The 22,188-nt window shown below is 41.7% G+C and overlaps 1 protein-coding gene across 4 annotated transcripts in view; it reads right to left on the bottom strand.

The window, feature by feature from the left end:
* Positions 1-7,038: 7,038 nt before the first annotated feature.
* Positions 7,039-22,188, bottom strand: part of GLCE (glucuronic acid epimerase) — a 98,754-nt gene continuing 83,604 nt past the window's right edge. For all 4 annotated transcript variants that reach the window (XM_079768567.1, XM_079768565.1, XM_079768566.1 and 1 more), the window contains 3 exons: positions 16,980-17,575; positions 14,699-14,944; positions 7,039-9,909 (listed from right to left, as the gene is read on the bottom strand). In XM_079768567.1, the coding sequence (XP_079624693.1) occupies positions 8,885-9,909; positions 14,699-14,944; positions 16,980-17,562 (1,854 nt within the window). In that variant the 5' untranslated portion in view covers positions 17,563-17,575 and the 3' untranslated portion in view covers positions 7,039-8,884. The remainder of the gene's footprint in view (positions 9,910-14,698; positions 14,945-16,979; positions 17,576-22,188) is intronic.

Here is a 22,188-nt window from a genome sequence, read left to right as displayed (position 1 = left end):
AAAGACAGAGGGAAATATCAATGTGAGAGACACACATGGATTGGTTGCCTCCTGCACACGCCCTGACCAGGGCCCAGGCCCGAGAGGAGCCCGCAACCAAGGTACATGCCCTTGACCGGAATCGAACCCGGGACCCTTTGGTCTGCAGGCCGATGCTCTATCCACTGAGCCAAAGGGGCTAGAGCTGCATCTTGCTTGGAATCATAGCTTGCTGGTTGAGGTAAGGGTGGAGGACAACCTTGGGGCGGGGCCTGTGAGGTGGGCTTTTGGAGCGGGGTGGTCGGTGGGGTGGGGTGGGGAGCGAGCTAGCTCCGGTCCCAATTCCCTTTTCTTCATCTGAGAATTGGAATTGTTCTTTGAGACCCAAGCACAGCCCTGCCTTTTTTTCCGGAAGGTTCTGGCGTGGGCACCGACTCTCCTTGAAATGACAGCAGCTGGCTGGATCTTCCCGACTTCTGCTGGTTTTCTGTAAGCCCAGCCTCCTTGAAACTTTTGACTGGCGGACCTGTGGGCAGAGCTCTGGATTCCTGAGGGGGTTGGCAGGGTGCCCACGCACGTGTATTCACTCGCGGTCTGGGGCTCACCCTGTCCCTGACCCATCAGAGAACTCGGTGCTGAGAACTCTGGGGAACTGGCTTATTTTGGGGTGTGTGTGTGTCGGGGGGAGGATGGAGAAAATGAGAAGCCTTAACGAGGTCCCTGTCTGATCGGGGTTCAGCCCCCTCCCTGGGTGATGCCTTGGTCTGACGCAGGAGCCACAGCCCCATTCAGAGAACGCCTTGAAGAGGAGGAAAGCGAAGCCCAGAGCAACTTAGGAACCAAGAGGACGGCGCGCACAGAACCACTCAGGCCAACGAGGGCCCGCGAAGACTGAGCCGGAGGCAGGGAGGCAACCACCCATTTCCCTCCTCCTTCCACCCCTGTGATCCCAGCCTTACCCTGTCTGCTCCTTGAGTTTTGCTCTCTGTTTCCCAACAGGAAGGAACAGCAGGCACGAGCGATTTCTCCACCTTGGCTGCACCTTATAACCAGCTGCACAGCCCAGCCCAGCCCACACCAGGACAGAGAGAATCACCGCGGGCCGGGGCCCAGGCATCCGAGCGCGGGTAACCCCCAGGTGATGCCAGTTTGCCGGCGAGTGTGCGAATCAGTGAACTAGGAAGCGCTCCTTAAAGGCAGGGAGCACACCGGGTACCTGGGGGGTTGGTGTAGCGCTGACCCTGATTCGGTAGGTTTGGGATGGAGCCTGCGTTCTCCATTTCCAGGAAGCTCCGGGCTAAGGCCCAGGCTGATGCTGGAGGGTGTAAAGCACTGCCAGTGCTGTGAGGAGCCAGCTAGCTCCAGGCCCCTCTTTCTTTGCAAGCTCTCATCAATTAATTAATGAAACTCCCGCCCGCCCACCCTCCATTGAGCCCATTCTATGGGCGGGGCTCTGTGCTGGTGCTGGAATGAGGCAGAGACCAGAGTCAAGCTCTTACTCTCAAGGAGGCCGCAGTCTGGGGGGGAGCAGGGCTGTGCACGGGGAGCAAGTCCACTTCTGTCGGGGAGAAAGGCTGTGCAAACATGGAAAGCGAGGCGCCGCGATCACAGCTCCCTGGAGCTGCCGTGGCTGGTGGGCCAGGGCCTCACCACCGAGCTGACATTGGGCTGATGACCCAGTGAGGAGAAGCCAGCCTCGGGAAGTCAGCAAACAGAGTCCGGGCTCGGGCGGAGGGAAAGGCAGAGCAAAGTCCCGAGGCAGTGAGCGACTAGGAGAGGCTAAGGCCGAGGGCCAGGCCAGGGCGAGGCAGGGCCAGCTCGCTGGAGAGGAGCTCGGATTCTGTTTCTGGGCCATGGGAAGCCGTTGGAGAGTTTGAAGCATCTGATTTTTATCCTAAAACAGTGTCTCTGCTGGCTATGTGGACACAGGGTTACAGAGGCAGAAGTGAAATCCCGTTGGTGAATAAAGAGGTGACAATCACTCTAAATTCTCTTTTCTCCTCATACCTTCAAATACCCTTGGAAAAGGCACTCCTCTTAGGCCCGGGCGGGGGCCCAGTCTTTAGAAGACCCCTTCCCCCCCACCCCCCCGTGAGACCATCCAGCCTTCCCATCTCAGCCCTCTGCCCCCCGTACCTGGGAGCTGCCCTGGATTCCTTGCTATCCCTCACCCTGCACAGCCAGCCCATTAGCTCTGCCATCTACCCTTAATCTGACCACATCTCACCACCTCACCTCAGTCCTGGCCACTGCCCCTCTCACGGGGCTCCTGCCATGATCGCCCCACTTCCACTCCTGCCCCTGCAACCCCAAGTCCACACAGCTGGAGTCGCTGAGGTGTGGAGAGGTGAGGTGACTGGCTCCACCTCGCACAGCTGGTGGACAGTGGGCGGGTCCCCCCAACATCATGCGGCCCTCTCACGGCTGCAGGAAGTGAAAGGCGGGAGAGCCCCCAGCGGAGTAAGATTTAGCTTGGGTTTTCCTTGGGAACAAAATAAAACTATCTTCCTGAACGTTTATGAAGTAATGGGCATCTTAAGATGGAATCTAGGGTCAGATGTACCTGATTTCTAGACCTTGCCTTGTCAAATAACTGAATGACCTCTGGCAAGTTGTTTGACTTCTCCAAGTTTGTTCTTCCATCTGTAAAGTTCACATCACATTTCCAAAATTAGAAAGAATTCACGTGGAGTCCTTTTGCAAGAGCTTGACTGTGGGCACTCGGCCGTTTTAGCTGTGAGTAGTAACACCATTGCGTGGTCTTTGGTTTTGGAAAGGGAAGGCCACTCCAGGCTGTGACTGGAGCAAGAAGGGGGTCTTCTCACCTTTTCTGTCTCAGTAGGTAGCACATGACTGGTGCTCAGTAAGTATTTAGTGAAAAGAATTGCATGACCTGGAGCAAGTTACTTAAACAGTGTTTCCTTTTCTACCTCCAGAGTCTGGATTCCAGTCGTGTGAGTTGTAAATGAGATTTAGTTCGGGGAGCGCCTACAAAGGTGCTTGACCCTCTCCCTATTCCTAAACAGCAGCCCCAATCCGGAACCATAGTTTGCTCTCCCCAGACACTAAGAATTCTGAACATTTATTAAAGCTCATAGGAAGCTGCCGGGTGATATCTTGTGGTGGCTATCTCCAGATGAAGCGAGTGCCTCCCTGGGTTACCTGCAGGAGTGGAGAAGATATACACTCGTCTTGATTACCTTGCCACACCATTGATGGGATTTGAGAATTAGTTTGGGGCCTCCCACTCTATATTCAATTGAACTGCACAGATTTGATTTCACTGGTGTTGAAAAGGAAAGAGAATTACAGGCAAAAAAATAAAATCATGCACTTTTGCCAAGACTCCCCACCCCATCTCACCCCAGGTTTACTTCCTTCTCTAGTCTCTAGGGATTAACACCCTTTACTAGGTTTTCTAAACTGAAAGGGGACAGCCATTCTCATCTCGGTGATTTCACTAGGTGCTGAGGAGAATGGCACGAAGTCCAGGTGGTAACCTTAGCTGCAGAGAGCTTGGGGTTGCTTAATAATATCCAGTCTAAACTCCGTTTACCATTGTTCATGGGCTGCTCTATTTCTGATCCTTCACAGGGCCTTTTTCTGCCCCTTTCGCTGTCTCTTTGTTACTGCTCCTCAATGGTTTGCTTTGCAGTCCTGTCATTTCACAAAATCCTTCTATTCCTGGAAAAGGATGAGCAGAATTACACGGTGTTGCTGCTGCTTACCATTCAGGAAGTGCAGCGCGCGCGCACACACGTTACCAATCATGCTTACCAGATGGTAAATGTATCTCGTTTCATCAGAAAGTGAGCAGCAAACATTCAATTTCACCACCAATGCAATGTCTAAATTCACATCCATTTTCAATTTGACATCCTTAATGAGTTGGCATGATGAAAATCAATATTTTATCCCTTTATTATTAACTGTCTGTAAGTTACAATAATGCAGGCTTGAGACTTTAAAAATTGTCATTAAACAAATCTCACAACTTGCTATTTTTATATGCTTTGTATCTCTCTATATTTTTAACACCTCAAGTTCTATATTCAGAATGGACTCACGGAAATGGCACATGGTAGGAAGAAGTAAAATCTAGAGGCTAATGTTGGTGCTTATATATATATAATTTTAACACCACTGCTTAAGTTTAGAGGTTACCTTTTGTTAGTTTATAAAGCAAAGTTTAAGATCCATTAGTTCTCTCCTACTGGACTGTGTGATGAGGCAAGGGAAGCCCATGGAGTGGAGAAAGTTCCTGATGCTACAATGGCAGAGCCAGGGAACCCCAGGTCTAGATCTCTGCCTACCGAATGGTCCCCAAAGATCTCTGACTTTTGGCCTTAACTGGTTATCAACAAATTGAATGGCAACCCTGCCTCGTTCAGTTTCTGTGCACTTGAGAGTGAAGAGTGGTTTATGGGCTGAATTGTGTCCCCCCAAATCCACGTTGAACCCCAACTCCTACGATCTCAGACTGTGACTATATTTAGAGACAGGACCTTTACAAGGTAATTAAGGTATAATGAGGTCCTACTTCAGTATGACTGATGTCCCTCTAAGAAGAGATTAGGACAAAGACAACATGGAGAGGACACAGGAAGAAGGCGGCCATCTGCAACCCAAGGAAAGAGGCCTCGAAGAAACCAGACCTGCCGACACCTTGATTTTGGACTTTCAGCCTCCGGGATGGTGAGAAAACAAATTTCCATGGCTTATGCCACCCAGTCTGTGGTATGTTGTTACGGCAGCCCTAGCAAATACAGTGGGTCCAGACTGGAGGAATATACAGAACTTACATTATATTTTTCTCTATAATGGAGACAGTTATTAGTTAGGGTTCATTAGTTATAAACAACAGAAATCAAATCCAGCCAATTTAGCACACAGAGAAATGTGTCCTAAAGAGACAGTGTATCTCACGGATCCAGAGGAAATGCTGCTGGCCTCTGAAATGCACTGGACCAAGGCCTAGAGCACTGCCAAGATTCTCTTCTTTTTCACTGTGTATCTTCTTCAGTTATCCATTCCGACTCTGGGTTCCTGGGGAAGAGACTCACCCCGGTCTAACAGTCATGCCCAGAAGAGGCAGGGTCACATAGCACACAGTGGCCGCCAGGACCCCATGGATACGAAGAAGGCGTTCTCAGGAAAGGAGAGCTCAACAGACTGGAGTAAGTCATCCGTGGCATGGAGGGTCTGTCCCCTCTCAAGGGCGATGGGGAGACAAATATGTGATGTGCAGTGTGCCACAGAAGAATGGCTAATACATTCAGTTTAGCTACAAATAGCAAAATCAAAGCAAGAACAGCCCGAGATCTCATCCAGGCCAAGAACTACTTGCCCCCTTATGACTGTTTCCCAACTGAGGATGACAGAGAAGGAAGAGAGGCCAAGAATGTGGATTAGCAGCCTGTCAAAATTTGTGTACCCACCAGCTGGAAAAAGCTGATTGGTGGTCAATTGGAATTCCATTATATAAATGCAGTCTTCATAACAAAAAACTAATGTGCAATCAAACATAACATGAAGCCACACTAGTCTATGATTTTGTATGTATTTGGGAGCCTGGATTACTTATGACTCTGTGAGAAGAAGGGAGGGATTAAATAATGCTTATTGTTCTGGAGGAGACACAACTACAGAAAACATAGGAAGGGCCAACTTTCTCATAAATCGAAATCAGACAGAAACAGTTATCAGCTGATTTAGCTTGGAAAGGGCATCCTCACAGCCAGCATGGCACCCTGGTTTTGATCATGTTACTTGATCCTCTTCTTCCACCTGGTACCCGGGCCTGAAGGCCCTGCTTAGGCTCTATCCCCTCCATAACGCCTTTTTTTGACTGACCACACAGTTCAGCTTTTTTTTTTTTTTTTCCCCCTCTGAAACTGATTTGTGGACACCGTGTACTCCCTATAGACTAACCCTCCTGGTTAAGGCCCATGTGATATTCTCCTCCCCATATTGTCTTAAAGGGCCTGATACACATTATAATGAGCATTTGTTGCCTGACTAGTTGTCACAGACTGAACAGAAAATGATGGTCAGAAATCTGCTTGCTGGGATAAAATAATCTTAGAATAATTAGAGATGAAAGAGAAATATCCAGGTACATTCCTTTTAGGATAAAAACTTTATTTTACAATTTTATAAAGCAGCTTTACATTCAGCACAATCCATTTACTTTGTATAGAAACAAAATACCTTTCCATCTGCAAAAAATCAAGTTTTGCTGTATATAAAACTAACATGTGCACATTGTGCTTAAACTGCAAAGTCTGTACAGCTTTACAAAGGACTACCCTTCAGAAGGGCATCCAGTAAACACTTTATTGCATATTTAACACATGGTATATAACCCACATGTACAATGGAGGAAAAACAAGAAAAACAATTACAAGGAGGATGCGAATAGCAGCTTTCAGTGGAAGTTTGTACACCGACAAAGAAGAAGGACTGCCACATCTCGAGAGTTGTGCTTGTGTGTCATTTTTTGTATTTGCTCACATACACTGGATGGTTTTTGGATGAAGCCTGTATGTACAGTAACTGCTAAAGGGTCAAACTTGACCTTCATCTGAAACTTTTGGCTGGTTTCAAAACTGAAGTGGCAATAGATTTAACTTAACATCAAAGCCAACTCAAGATAAGTGTAAACTAATACCCATAGTCTTGAAACAAAGACAAATTTAAAGAAACAAAATAAAACTTTAAAACACCTTCCCCATTCTCTCTAAGCACAGAGTAAGCAAAGTAAACATTTTACATGATTAAAAACCCTAGCAAACTCCATAGGTGTTTAGGAACAAAAGTGCAATGGATGTCTTGGGCAGTGTTCCTCCTTGTATTCCCCCAGATCACCTGCATCAGAATCACCTGAATGCTTGTTAACAATGCAGGTTACCATGGTCCACAGGCAGATTTACTGAATATCTGGAATCTGTATTTCAGTGGGTTCCCAGGTGGTTCTGAGACATCGTGAAGTTTGAGAACCAATAGTTTGTACTGATGTTGCTGCTATCGGTTCAACTCACTCTCTTAGAAAATTCTGGGATCACAAGAAAAATCAAGTTGCTGTTGCAATGTGGAAGGCAGTGTGAAACCAACAGCAATGAAATAGCAATGCCATTTCTAGATCAAAATGCCTTTCCTTTTTCTGTGGAAAAGGACAGACACATTGTTAAGGCACTGATATTTGTCACAGAAGCAGTACCGTACTGTTTTTGTTGTTTCCCTTAGTCTGAAGTACCAGTAGGCAAACACAAGGCAGTCTGGGCTGTTCTAATATAATAACAAATACAATGAAGTAAAAAGGGTTCCCAGATTGGAGAATGTTTATTTTTGAGCACTGAAATTAAAAATGAAGGCATCCAGATGTTCTTGTTGAGACATCTAATATAGAAGAACTACAAAGGTCAAAAGCTATGGGGAAACCTAATAACCCACAACTGTTTTGTTGTGGGTAAAATAGAGTTGTGATGTGCACTTAATATAGGTCACAGATAAACTGCACTGTTTGTGGTGACCCCTGAAAGTGTGGGGGTCTCATATTCCCCATCTGTCTAAGTACAGTACTGATTTAGTGTACTGTCAGACTTTAAAACAAAAGATAGAAAAATCAACCTCCTTTGGTTCTGACCTAATGCTTGAAGCCCTATAGCAGACACTGCCCAGGGTATGCGGGCTAAGAAACCTATAGGCATATAGTGAGATATAAAAGCCAAATAAAGTCTGGTTATATGTACAATAAATGCAGTAACATCACTTCTACCCAATAGCTAAAATAATTTAAAATTAAAATTACAAAGGAAAAACAATGATGCACAGAGTCAATGGTTTCAAAAGTTGATGACCAAGAATGATCTAAGTAGGAAAAAAAACCTTCTGTGATTCTTGTATGTAATATCTGATCTAGTATTTTTCCTTAAGGGGGAAAAAATCCTAAAGGTGTAATGGTGGTGGACTTATCAGAATTACTAGCTCCTTTCCAAATTTAGGTTTATTTATAATAAAATTTCCCAAATAATGACCCCCAAATGTCCCCCCAAATAGAAAAAACTCTTGCATGTAGTCTGAATTGAAATAGAAAATTCTAGATAACAACAAAAGAAACCAATCACAATGGAGATAGGGGAGGAATAGACTTGATTATCAAACCTTTACTGATTGTAGATCAAGTTTCATAAAACATAATATTTTTGTAATTTCTTGTGCAGTCAACACGTTTCATTTTAGTTGTGCTTACATTACATAACTGTGAAGCCTGAACACCGACTGTGTTTTAATTTACACATCAAGAAAACCAGAAATTCAAAATATTCTCCATATATAACAAATTGAACAAAAGCAACAAATGCTCAATTGCCCCCAAGAAGTTAATCTATAGAAAAAAACACACACATCATTTTAAAAAGTTGCACACAGTCCACTATTCAGGCTACAGGTAAATATTCACTGTATTACAGCACATTATTTTTTTTTTTTAAATCTGCTTTCAACATAAACATAAATAATCACATTTTAAAAGCACCCCATACTAAGTTTTCAGGTAAGTGATAGCCAGGTGGCGAGTAACAGCTATTTACCATTCATTTTCCCAAACCAAGAGGGGCTGGGCTACTTGTGGAACTGTACAGGGTGATAAGCAAGGCAAGGTTAAACATCTCTGTTCAGCCCCGACTAAACACTTTCCTGCTCTGAATGCCACCTACCTATAATTCTACACACTCTCTCATGGAATGCCGTCATCTCAGGAGACTGGTTTTAAGGATCATGCATCACTTTGATGTCATCCACAGACACCTAGTCTCCGACCTTTCCACGCGTGCCTCTGCGCTGCTGGCAGGGCCCGGAGTTTCTGTGTACAGCAGAGACTGAAATAGGCTTTTGGTTGTGAGCTCTAGTTGTGCTTTGCCCTGCTGCCTTTAAGGTAGCTTTTCCACCTCTTGACGAATTCTTTGAAGATTGGGGACTCATCAATGGTGCTGAGGAGCTGCAGTTGATTGATGTGGGTGGTGTGATAGTCCCAGCGGGCCAGGTTGGGGGCGATGCCAAGCATGAAGTGCCGGAGGTCATAGATGGTTCCTGAGCCAGTGTCGTACAAGGGGAGCATGGCTTTCAGGGATTCCATGCCATGCTCATACAGGGACTTCGCTTCTTTCCCGAGTTTTTCTCCTGCAGTTTCTTTTAAGTCATACAGCCCAATTAAAGAATACATAAAGCCATTTAAAACAAAAGAGCTAGGTGTGGTTGGATACTCTTCATACCAGTCATGTTTATTCATAAACACAGCTTTAACTCCATGCTGCTCTGATAGAAACTTATAAGGGGCTGTTGCCCTTAAAGCTGAATTGAGGAATATATGGTCTTTTGTTAATAGATAGGCCCTGACTAATGTAGAAATGGCTTGCCCTTGGGCCATGGCAGAGTACCACCCTGGCTCTAAAGACTTGAACCCTTCCCCTAACTTCCGGGTTACCATGATTGGCCAGCCACCTTTCTCATCTTGGTTCCTTACCAGCCAGTCACTGGCAGCGAAGAATGCAGCCATGTGGGCTGTGGTAGAGATAGTAATGTTATCAAGGAATCCTTTCCCTTTTGCAATTAACCTAACCACCTTCTTGGGCATTATTTTGGTTGGCTTGACAGCTTTTGTGTTGGAAAGACCCACTCCTTTCCTGAGGTCAGTGACCAGGTCCCTGGTAACCGTGCTCCATGAAGTCCTGGGCCCAATGCCGTAGTATATGTCTCTTTCTTTAAAAGCAATTAGCTGGGTATTGGACACATAATGCACAGTGAAGAGCTGGTTCTTTTCTGTAGTCTCTAGAACCACGGACACACTTCCATTTGTCAAGAACTTGAGGTCAAATGAAATAATAAAATCTTTTGTGTTCCCCAGCTGCAAAGATACACCTTCACTGGTTTCTGTAGGGAATAAAATATACCAACAAAGACTGATTAGAATACAACCTCTTTGTATTTAAAAGTTAACTGTAATTCATCCTTGACAACCACTGACCATACAAAATTAATGCTTCAATATTTTGTGTCAGATCATCATTGTTATTGTTATTGTTATTTTTACTGAATTAACCACAAATGATAGAATTAGTGAATCCATGATGGCTGTGAGCACCAGGCTAAAGCTCTTATCTTTTGGCCTGTGTGGTTAACATTAGATGGTTACATAACATAAGAGCAATGGCTAAGGCATTGTTGATCAAACTGCCTTTCAAATACCAGCTGATCAATAATCAGCGACTATTCTAATATACCCATTCTGCAAAAAGAAAAACAACAGTCAAAAGCTAGCTGAACCCAGGTTGTCTAGTCTGGCTCTCAATTACTAATATCTCATTTGATATTAAAAATGATAGGTTGTTTTCAGATATTTGCTGGAATTGTGAATAAAATTTCTGGTAATTAAGGAATAATAGGCTGATGTAGTCAACAAAAAGTGAGGGATACTGAGGGAGGTAGAGGGAGAAGCACAGGCTTTGGAGTTAAAACAAACAAACAAACAACCAGCCTCATATAAACTCTTATTCTATCACTTACTAGCTTTGAGATGTTCAATACACACACCTCTTAAGAGTCTCAGTTTCTTCACATGTTAAATAGAGATAATATTACTCTGCAAGGTTAATTGTGTGGATTTAAAAAAGATAGTGGCTTGGCTCACTGGTGTTGCTCAGAGATTGAGCGTCAATCAATGGACCTGGAAGTCACAGTTCGATTCCAGGTCAGGGCACATGCCTGGATTGTGGGTTTGATCCCGTGTGGGGTGTGCAGGAGGCAGTCATTTGATGATTCTCTCTCATCGCTGATGTTTCTATCTCTCTTACTCTGAAATCATATATATATTAAAAAAAGATATTGGCTTGGACTATAGTAAAAAAAGACAGTGATTATTATTATTCTGAAGCCACTGGCTTCAGAAACTGATAAATTGTAAAAGCTATTTAATTTGGCATATTATCAAAGAGGAAATTTCTCCTGCATATTTACAGTGCAATGATGGCTGACTCCCACAAAGATGACTTTCTGTGTACTGCTGGGCTAGATCTACCAAGCAAAGAAACTGAGCACATTAAATCAGACAGCAGCAGCAGCAGGAACAAGAAAAACAACAACAGAAAATATCGTACAAATTTTATAATATTAAAGATAAATGTAAATATCTTGATCTTTATAGAGCTTAAATATTCAAAACACACTCACAGGTATTATCTCATTTGATCCTTACAATAAAGACTGTGAGAAAGAAATGATATTGGAAGTGGCATTCTCATGAGAATAATCAGTGAAAAAGTTATTTCTCTTAAATATAGCCACAGAATCAGATCTGCTTTGAGGAGTCCTTGAGGAAATCTTTCACTGGGAGCAAAAATTAGAAATGTGAGCTGATGACAGTGCATAACGTATACCCTATGAGTAGTTTGGTGAGTATTAGCATGTTGAGTTGATCGTTAACTCTCCCAATAGTGGACTTTACCAATGTGGATATAATTAATCCAAGGCTCTTAATTACTTCCTTTGATGGACAATTATGGAAACTGAATTAAGAATGGGAACATCTTGATAGACTTTGAGTGATTTTTTTTAAAAAAGTGATTTCAAAAGTATACTTCTAATACAGTAAAAATCCATTTAACCAGGAAAATGTCAACATGCAATCTCTCTCTTAACTAGCATTTTTCTGCATCATAGTAAAATGGAATCTGATGCTCAGTATATCCCCGAACCACTACAGGATTCTGTTGACTTATGAATCACTCAAGATTAAATTATATTCAGCAAATCAGACTATCTTGAGTGCTACTTATTTTTTCATTCTTAGGGTAATGCCTCATTAATCAGACAAGAGTATTAACTATGACATCCATTTTCACCAAAGTGGGTAACAATGGCCCATCTCTAGAAGTCCAAATGGGAGGAAGCTAACGAAGTACCCATTTTTCTCCCAGAATTATATTCTGACTTTCACTTTATATATAAAATTCCAGTGAAATGATATGGTTTAGTCAATCACCTTATGTCTCAATATAACAGATTAGTTCAAAGAACTCAGTAATGAATAATGTCATGGGATGTAACCTTTTAAAAAAACCACTATTAACTTTCCTAAAACCTAACACCACCACATAACTTTCCTAAAATCCACCACCACCACACAGAGAAGTCACAATCTCTAATTTAAATCAATCTACCAACAACCATAATCGTCACAACAATTTTATGAGATTATTTTTAATTCCATTTCACAGATGTACTGAGAAGGATCTGAATGGTAGAAAATGGAACTGACTATGGTGTGGCAACTATAGTGCTTTAAATCTAATAGAAAATTTCCTAATTGCTTGAAATCCATGACCCCTCCTCTCTGAGCAGTTATTCCAAGGAGTCTCTACAAGGGTCTATTTTTAGTATGTGTTTACATGTACTTTAGGCAACAAAGAATAATAAATATTTAAGAGCAGTCTTTAAATCAGTATTTTCACCTAGTACACAAACTGTTAGGACTCATTCATTTAATCAACAGTTTTACTATGTGGAGTGAGAAGAGGCCCTACTCAAAATCTCCAGGACCACTGAGAGATAAGGGTCAGGTAGAAGAAGAGAAGCTCACAAGAAGCCTGAGAAAGAATGCTACAGAGAGAGGGAAAGTGATATCATGAAAATGAAATAAAGAGAGTGCTTTGGGAAAGAAAAACTAATTTAATTTAATAGAGCAGGACAGGTATAACGTTTTTAGTTCATTCCATCTTAAAATCAGGAAGAGGAACAAAATATTATGCAGCAAGTAAGACAAGAAAAAAATATGCTACAGATGCATGTTATAATTCTTTCTGCTAGATGATTTTGTCCCCTTCAGGGCAAAAAAATCCAAGGCCAAAATATAAAAAATAAAAGGCCAACAGTATTCAGGCGTTGGTCCTCTAGAGCCTCATCTCACTTAGACCTATGCTTTTATGTACAAGTCCCAATATCTTCTCTGAATTTATCTCCCATGAGGTCTATATCCTCTAAAAAGCCTCATCTCCTATACTACTGCTTTAATAAACAGATTCACCTCTGGGATTTCTTTCTCCTGCTCTGAGCAACAACCCCCATGTAACTCCACTCACTCTCCCTCCAACATTTGTATTGAGTGCATCATCAGGCACACCCAGGATATCAAAACAAGCTCTCCATCCCCAGCTAGCACACTTCCACCAACAGGGACTTCAAACTGTGAGTAGCTTCTGTCCTACTTGCAGAGGTACTGTCACAGAGTTCTCTTCTCCACATGCTTAAAACCACCTTAGGAAGTAGTTTTATCTCCAGCTACTGGCTGAAGAAAGAAGGACTAAAGTGAGGGTTCCTCGTTTCGTATGAGGGGACCTATCTTTGTATTATCCAGGGCATCTAAAAGTGGGCCATGAAATCTATAGCTCTAAATAGGATAGAGTTCAAAAGATTGTTCTAGAAACCTTCCAGCACTTGAAGAGATCAAGATGAGGGCTGCTGTTTGCCACCCTAATCTAGACAACATTTTGTAATTAGTGCAAAAATAAGCCCCTTTGGTGCACCCCAAACCAAATATCCTTTTGCTTTGTCCAAGCATTTCCTGCTGCAATAAATTACCTCTTAGGTATCACAAGCTAAATATCCTTAAACATTTCCACATACTTTCTCACCCAGCCAAGCCTGCTGTTTTACAATAAGCAAGATGTTCTATGTACAGGAATATCACAGAATACCTCAGGAGAAAAGAAGTCCTAGTCACAGAATAAAAACGAAAGGTCACCCATTATTTGTACTGCATTAAGCACTCATAAATCCATTACTTAAGGCCATCCAGAATGAGTAGATTTGTATTGTGGCTTTCAAGGTCTGTGAATTACACAGTCATCAATAAAGGACAAGGAGAGAATACAGAAGAGGGCTTATAACCTTTTCTCTTTCTATTTACTGACTGCAAGGTTGGTGGGAGGGAGGAATGAGTTCTATTTTTGACAACATTTCCCCATAGAGAAGTAAAGCCTGAGGTGCTAACTAAAATTATTTCATTGTCTTTTTAAGTAATGGACTCATTAATTCTCATTGATATTGATTAGTGGAGGAAAATGCATTACATTCTAATTAATGAGACTGTCTTAGTAAAAGGGAAAATGCTGCATAAAGTTAATTTGATTTTATAAATGATTTTATTAATGAAATGGTTTTATATGAAATTTGAGACAATTTAGTACATTAACAAAATTCAATATGGGAAGCAGGCCTAGTTGGTAATGCTGTCTTATCTTGAAAAAATTTAATAGCTACTGGTAAAAATATGCAAAGGAAAGGATGGTTCTTTCTATAAGGGAAAACCTCTACCTTAATGCAAAATAGTTTAAAAATTAAAGAATATTGTACTGAAATACTGAAATACACAAAAAAATCTTCATTCTTGTGGGACACAGATCCCTGGAAGGAGATGTACACCACGCAGTAACCTGGATCTTAATATTCAATCTAGGGCTTGGCTCTTCACCCAGAAAATATGCCTTTTATAACCTTGAATTTTTTAGCTGTTCCTTTTTAGGGATTTTACTTTAGTGACACCATTTGTTTCTTTATATATGTAACATGAAGGGTTTGTTAATGTGTGCTTTTTCCAAAACAATTTAATGAGTATCAGATGCTATAAATCAACATAAAATTAGCAGTCACACAATACATCTCTTACCTGGAGCAATGAACTGTTTAACATTGGTGAATCTAGACTTATCAGCCACACTAGCCATAAAGCAGCCCTTTGGCACAGTCCAGTCATTGGGCTTGTTGGCTTTGTCTCTATCTTCTGCTGTTTCATATACTTCTATATGAGGAGGTTTCTCAGTTAGATTCTTGCTATAATGACTTAACCCATACTGTGCAATCTGGATCGGGTAGAAATAGCCTTGAGGTCCCCATTGTGTAGATAAAGGTACACCTATAAAGTAGAGAAACAAAATAAATAACCATGTCCATACATTTATAAGTTTGTTTGAACACTACTCTTCACTGTTTTACTTCTGGGGATATAAAGTTATTAGCAAAATTTGAGCTTCCTCATATAGTTTTCATATTTAGTAAAAAAAGAGTACCCAAATTAACCAGATAGGAAAAACAAAGTTAAGCATTCATTTACTCGTATTCATTATTTGTTGACAGGCAGCAATGTAATGTTGTAGATTATCTTTTAAACTGACTTTTTATGAGTGGTACTTCTGCTCATAGCTATAGATGTTATGTTTTATAATCCTGCTTCAAACATTCAAGTTTTGCGCAACTTAAATACATGTAGATAATGTTATCATAGTTTTATTCTAGAGTATCAATCCTGAAATTTTCTTAAACATTTATACTTAACAGTCAAGTTAATTACATACTCATCTCTCCTCCAATATCAAGATGTGGTCTCATAAGTATATAATCTGATGGTTAAAGAACCCAGTTACGATTAGGCAACTTAAAAGTATAAACAAGCTTGCGAAGCTTTTTCATATAGGTAATTCTTGAGAACAAGGAGTATTTTTAAAAATGAATTAAAGTTGTATGTTTAAATAGATTCTTGAAATAATTCATTAATAGATTATCCTCTTATAAAGTTCTAAGGAACAGTTATACATGCTTGGTGTCCGTATTTTATTTATTTTAGTAATTCCCTACATGGGAAATACAATCACACCACATTGCACAGACTATTGAATTGTTGCATCATGGGGTATGTGTTGAGACATAAAGTCCTATCTGTATGTAGTTCTAGTCCCAGCAGAAACTGGGAACCTATAAAACTATATGTGCTCTGATATAGTTTCAACACAGTTTAGGGGGCACAGAGGTGAAGAAACCTAGGCTACAAGTAAGCTTTTTAACTTCTGAATTCCTTCTCCAAGGGGAGATATTTTTTTCTAAAATTCAAACAGAATTATTTTCATTTCATAAAAGGAAAGCTTATACAGTCTCATTAAAGATGGTTGATAACTATAATAATATACAACTGGCATGAGAACTGATAGACTGATCAATGGAATAGGCCAGAAACATACTCTGGTATTCAAAATACTTTAGTATAATGATAAAGCTAGCATCATGAATCAGTGGGGAAAAGAGGAGATTATTTAATACATGTTAGGAAAAAAGTATAAAGACAGACCTTACCCTTTTACCATTTACCAAAGCATTAACCACCTTAGCTGGATTAAAAAAGTTAAATGTAAAAAAACCAAAAACATAAAACTATTAGAGAAAATACAGAGGAATAGTTGATTATGGTGTGGCAAATGACTTTCTAAGCTTAAAAGGAAAAGGTAAAAAAAAAAAAAAATCCCTAAGCTTAGTAAATAGAACTGAAAACTTCTAAAGTTAATAAATCATAAGTAAATGAAAAGTCAAATTCAATTTCAAATCCTAGGTTTGAAATACAAGTTCAAATTGGACACTAATATAATCATAAGAAACCCCCACTGCTCCAAATTTGAAAGACAATATGTAATAGACTATAGGATTTCAGAATAAGTTCAGAGAAAAGGACTGTCTATGGATTGTCTAGTTCTGAGGACTTTAAACCTCCACCCAGAGATGATGCCTGGCTAATCTGGTAACAAGACTGTATTTGGGACATTGATGGCTCCACTGAATGGTCTCTGTTTCTTTCCCATCTCCTCTCATAGGAAAATAACTGTATATTTTAACACAAAATTTCTGAAGATCCTGTGCCTTGGCCTTACTGGTGAGAATTTTTGATTCTGAGGCAGATTAATGGAATAATCCTATTTGATCAAGTATGATCTTATTGTAGCTCGTAAGTCACAATAGGAAGATGCCCTAGGTTGAGAATAAATTGTTCTTCTCTGCTAAGTCAGAGTGATGAAAGGTCTCTTGATGGTAAATTATGTATGTACTTGCTTTATAATTAATACCTATAGTATCTTATTCCCCAACACAATCAGGATAGAAAAATGCAGTGGAGCAGAGATACCAACCTTCTACCCCACTTATGCACTTGACTCTGTCTCGGACTTCCACGTTGTAGCCTTCAAAGGACATAAATACACCATCAGGGTGATAAGGAGCTCTTTGTGCATAGACTTTGGAATAGCTATGAGAGAATTCAAACCGATCATAGCCATCATACTGAACTACCTTTCCATAAACATCAAAATATTTCTCTATCCAACTGAATGGAAGAAAGATCTCATTCCCCTCTCGTCTCCCTTTAATTGTGTGGTCATCATTTATGAGACAGTCAATTTCTTCATATTTGAGTCCTAACACCTTGCTCCCCCCATTGCTATTGAAGCCCCCAGCGACAGGGGGTGCTTTCTGCTGTTCCTGAAGAAATGCCTCCTCGGACTGTTTGGCCAGATGGTTCACATAGTTGTTACTCTCAGATGCTGCTGCTCTTTTTTCTAATCCATCCACTCTGAAGCCACCACTCAGGTGCCGTGGAAACTGGATCGCTTTGTCGCTGGAACACTTATTCCACAAAAGTACTGTGACCAAAGTGAAGAGTGCGCAGATGATAATCAAAGTTTTATAGTTGACCCGAGCTGCCAAGCAACGCATATTCAGACCATACCTATGGAGTCAAGAAGAAAAATTCATGCAAAGATGTATTACTGCTGATATTCCACAAGATAAGGCTTTATTTTTTATGTTGAATTACCACATTAAGGAAATTTTATTAATTGCATGTAATCTAATCAGATTTAAAATTATGAACTCAAAGTTTTTGGCATGACAAAGAAAAGGCAAGAGGTGCTTTCCCCTCTTAAAATGCTCACTTGGCACGAGCCTCTAAAGCAGAGATTCTCAAACTTTCTGTTTGTAGCTCCATTTGTATCACAGTAATTTTTTCACAAAGCCTATAGGCCCAAATAAATATCTAATAGTTCCATTTATTAAGTAGTTGGGCCCAAACAACTTAACACATTTTTTTTCTTAACATCTTAGTATCTATTTAAAACACATAACAGGTCTTATTAAGGTAAACTCCAACATCCATGTGGCCAAATCCAACAGTGAATTTTTAGTGCTCATCCTACTTGACCCCTTCACAGTATAAAACAGTAAATGATTCCTTGGCTTCTAGGGCACCATTCTGTCTTAGTTCTCCTTATACCCCAGTGGCTGCTCCTCCTCAGTCATCTTCAGTCATCCCTTCTCTTCTCCCTGAAACTAAAATGTTGGGAGTGACATAGGGTCCCAGTCCTCAGACCTCTTCTTTCTCTCTACTCATTTCTAGGAGATCTCACTCAATTCCATAGCTTTAAATACAATTCATATATTCCCAAAATTCTATCTCCAGGCCAGTCCTTTCTTCAGAACTGCAGACATCCTATCTAATAAAGAGGGAATATGCTAATTGACCATCGTTCCATCACAAAGATGGCTGCACCCACAGCTGAGGCCAAGTTCCCTTAAGGAGCCTTAATGAGCCATCAGCAGGGACCTGAGGCTATGCCCTCCCCCACCCCCGTGGGGCTTGACAGGGGACCTCAGGCTGTGCCCTCTGCCCTGGCATCAGGCTGGGAGACCTCAGGCCATGCCTCCTGCCTTGGCACCAGGCTGGGGGACCTCAGGCCATGACCCCCACCCTGGCACCAGGCCAGGGGACCTGAGGCCATGCCCCCTGCCCGTCGGGGCTTGACGGGGGACCTCAAGGCGTGCTTCCTGTCCTGGTGCTGGGCTAGGGGACCTCAGGCTGCTTCCCCTGCCCCAGCGCCAGACCGGGGGACCTCAGGCTGTGCCCCCCACCAGGTTGGGCTTGACAGGGGACTTCAGGCCGTGCCCCCCACCCCAGCACCAGGCCGGGGGACCTCAGGCCACCCCCCCCCCACCCCAGCACCAGGCCAGGGGACCTGAGGCTGTGCCCCCCTGCCTGGCAGGGCTTGACAGGGTACCTCAGGCAGTGTTCCCCACCTAGTGGGGCTTGACGGGGGACCTCAAGGTGCACCTCCAGTGCTGGGTCAGGGGAACTCAGGTTGTGCCCCCCGCTCAGGGGGGTTTGATGGGGGATCTGAGGCTGCGCGCCCCCTCCTGGTGCCGGGCCAGAGGACCTGAGGCTGTGCAACCCCCTGCCTGGTGAGGCTTGACGGGGGACCACAGGCCATGCCCCCTACCCAGTGGGGCTTGACAGGGGATCTCAGGCTGTGTCCCCCACCTGGCGGGGCCTGACGGGGGACCTCAAGGCACGCCCCTCACCCCATCTGGGGGACCTCAGGCCACGCCCCCGGTCCTGACGCCAGGCCAGGGGACCTGAGGCTACGCCCCCTGCCCAGCAGGGCTTGACAAGGGGGGGACTGGCCGGGTCTGGATCTAGCCCAATGTGGGGTTGGGGACGGCCGAGTCTGGGTCTCACGCGATTTTGAGGCGCATGTGGGTGGGCGGGGACTTGATTCTGGGTCCCCCTTTTAATGTGCACGAATTTCATGCACCGGGCCACTAGTATATATCTAAGTTTCAATCTAACAACTGACATCTTTAGTTGGAGGTCAAATAGACTTCTGAAATATAACATCCAAAACTTAACTCCTAATCTTTTCCCTCAATCTGTTCTCATTTCTTACTGCTCAGACCAGAAATCTTGACTCCTTTGTTGCTCACCCCATATCCAATCAGGCAGGAAATCCTATTGGCTCTACCTTCAAATTATGCCCAGAATCTGACCTCTTTCTGTTACTGCTATTACCACCAAATCAGAGCCACTGTAATTTTTCATGTGGAATACAGCAACGATGTCCAACCTGGTCTCTGTGCTTCTATCCTTGCTCTACTATTCTACCCCCAAGTCTATTTTCAACACAGCAGTCAGAATGATGCTTTTGAATATAAGCCAGATCATGTCATTCCAGTCATGATGGGAGAAGAATTTGATGCTGTTGTCCCTGCTGGTCATATGGTGTACCAGCCAGTTGAGATTACATGTAAGTGGTCCCAGGTTGCCTGTTGCTGAGGTCATTGAGAAATATGAAAAATTATGAGTTATTTATGTGCAGTATATAGAATATTTCAGCCCGCTGAGAGTAAAGGGAGTGGTCTCATTGCTGTTTACTATGGTAGCTCTGTCATTTATTTTGTGGTATAAATCCACAACTACTTATTTTATTGTTTGCAATCCTCCTTCCCTTTTCCCTCTCAATAAACTCTTTTGGCACCAATGAGATTTTTAAAAAAAGCCCCTAATGAAAATGTTTAATGAAAATGTATACAATGAATTTCTGTTTTACAAGAAGGTTGATGGTGAATGTGCAATCCATTTATTTCTTTTAATTCCAAGAGAAGTTAACTTTGAGCCCTTGCCTGTCTGAAAACAACTTTATTCTGCTCTCACCTTTCATGAATAGTTTGGCAGGATATAAAATCCCTGGTTGCTAGCATTTTCTTCCAAATGTTGTAGGCAATATTTTACTGTCTTAAAGCATTAAAGGTTACTGATGAGAAGTTTGATTTCAGACTGATACTTGTCACTTTGTACATGACTTTTCTCTGGATCTTTTATCCTAGGAATTGTGCAGGTTCATGTGTTACAGTATTATGTCTGCATTACTATTTCAGTACTTGGTGTGTCCTATCAATCTGAAAACTGGTGTCCTCTTATTCTTGTTTAATCAATGTATCTTCTTGTAGCTTTGAGTATATTAGTTTCTCTTTTATAAAGTTCTCTCTGGTTACCTCTATTTTCTCCAGTGGCATTTTTCTGATTATTTTAGTCTCTCTTTCATGCCATTAGTTTTTCTCACATGCCTGGTGATCTCTGGTTACTCATTCATATTTAGGCCTGAATGACTCATTAGCCAACATAGATTTTCTCTGTTACTGTCAAGATGGTCTGTTTTTTTGTTTTTTTTGTTTTTTTCCTAAATGGCTCTCCTGAGGGGGCCTCTGTGTGGGCTAGGTATACAGTGTTCCTTCAGGATGTGTAGGTGGGGAGCCAGCAAGCCCTCTAAATGCCAGAATAAAGATGGCTTTTTGCTTTGTTCTGGGGACATAACTTGTACTCAGAAGCCTTAGTACAATTTCTTTGAAAAAAATGTCTGGTGCTTTGCCTGGGTTCATGCCAGCTAGCTGTAGTCCAAGTGCAGGGGTGAGAGAGGTATGGGAGGTGAGATGAGGGATATACTTGTGCCTTCTTATACTCAAAAAGAGATCCTGAAATCTGCTCAATTATCACTCTTGGGGAGTCTTCCTATTTATTGTTATTGGCTTCTTCACTTCTTATTTTCTATATATTTTATTTCATCAGAGCATTAGGAGGCAAAGATATGGGTTTAATCTTGAAAATCATACAGATTTTAAGAGCTAGAATCCAATCACATTTTATCATCTGCATTATTAGTATGAGAAAATGTGTTGAAAATGCTAAAAAACAAAAACAAACAAATAAAAAAACACAGTGTGGCATAAGCAAAGCTTCAGAAGTCATATATTTATACATTGAGAATTTCCTTATATTGTAGTACAGATAAACTGATAATAAATGGTGTTTATTTCAGAAAAAGGTCCTTTATTAAAAACACCTACCTGCCAAAATTTGAATCATTTGTCAGCTAAACCTAAAATGTAGACCAATTAAAGTAGAAATATAAAGTTTTTTGTCGCATCTTTGAGAAGTGCCCATTCTCCACGATTCAGGTGAGAGTAACCCTGCTTGTGAGAAGTAGGCTACCATTATGATGAGGCACATGAGGGGAAAGTAAAGAAAAATCAAAGTTAAAAACTTTCAATAACCTTTATGCCCAGATTTTATCTGATGCCATTCCTCAATCAAAGCAATCAGGGCTTCTTAGAGAAATGGATGATTCCAGGTCTGGGGCCTTGCCATAACAGAAAACTTTTCAAATATCAATGGAATCATAATTCAGAAATCAAAAAAAGTAGAAGAGGTCAAATAAAAGAAGATTGGAAATATACTGATAATCACTGAAGCTGAAAGATACCTTGGAGGTTCACTGTATTTCTCTCTATACTTTTATGTTTAAACATTTCCATAATTTAGAAAACTAGAATCATAGCAAAAAGATACAGGACAGGAATCAACCTGAAAGGTCCCCTTCCCCACTAGTAGAGTTGACCAAACCAATAGCCTCATATGTTAAAAAATCCTATTTTATAGAAAAATTATTGCTAATAAAGGAGAAAATATTTTAAATAAAAAAATTATGGGCTCCCTCATTAAATTACTAATTTAGG

This window comes from Cnephaeus nilssonii, assembly GCF_951640355.1.
Source record: "Cnephaeus nilssonii genome assembly, chromosome: 4".
In the NCBI taxonomy this organism is placed as follows: domain Eukaryota; kingdom Metazoa; phylum Chordata; class Mammalia; order Chiroptera; family Vespertilionidae; genus Cnephaeus; species Cnephaeus nilssonii.
This window is presented reverse-complemented; position numbering and strand designations above follow the sequence as displayed.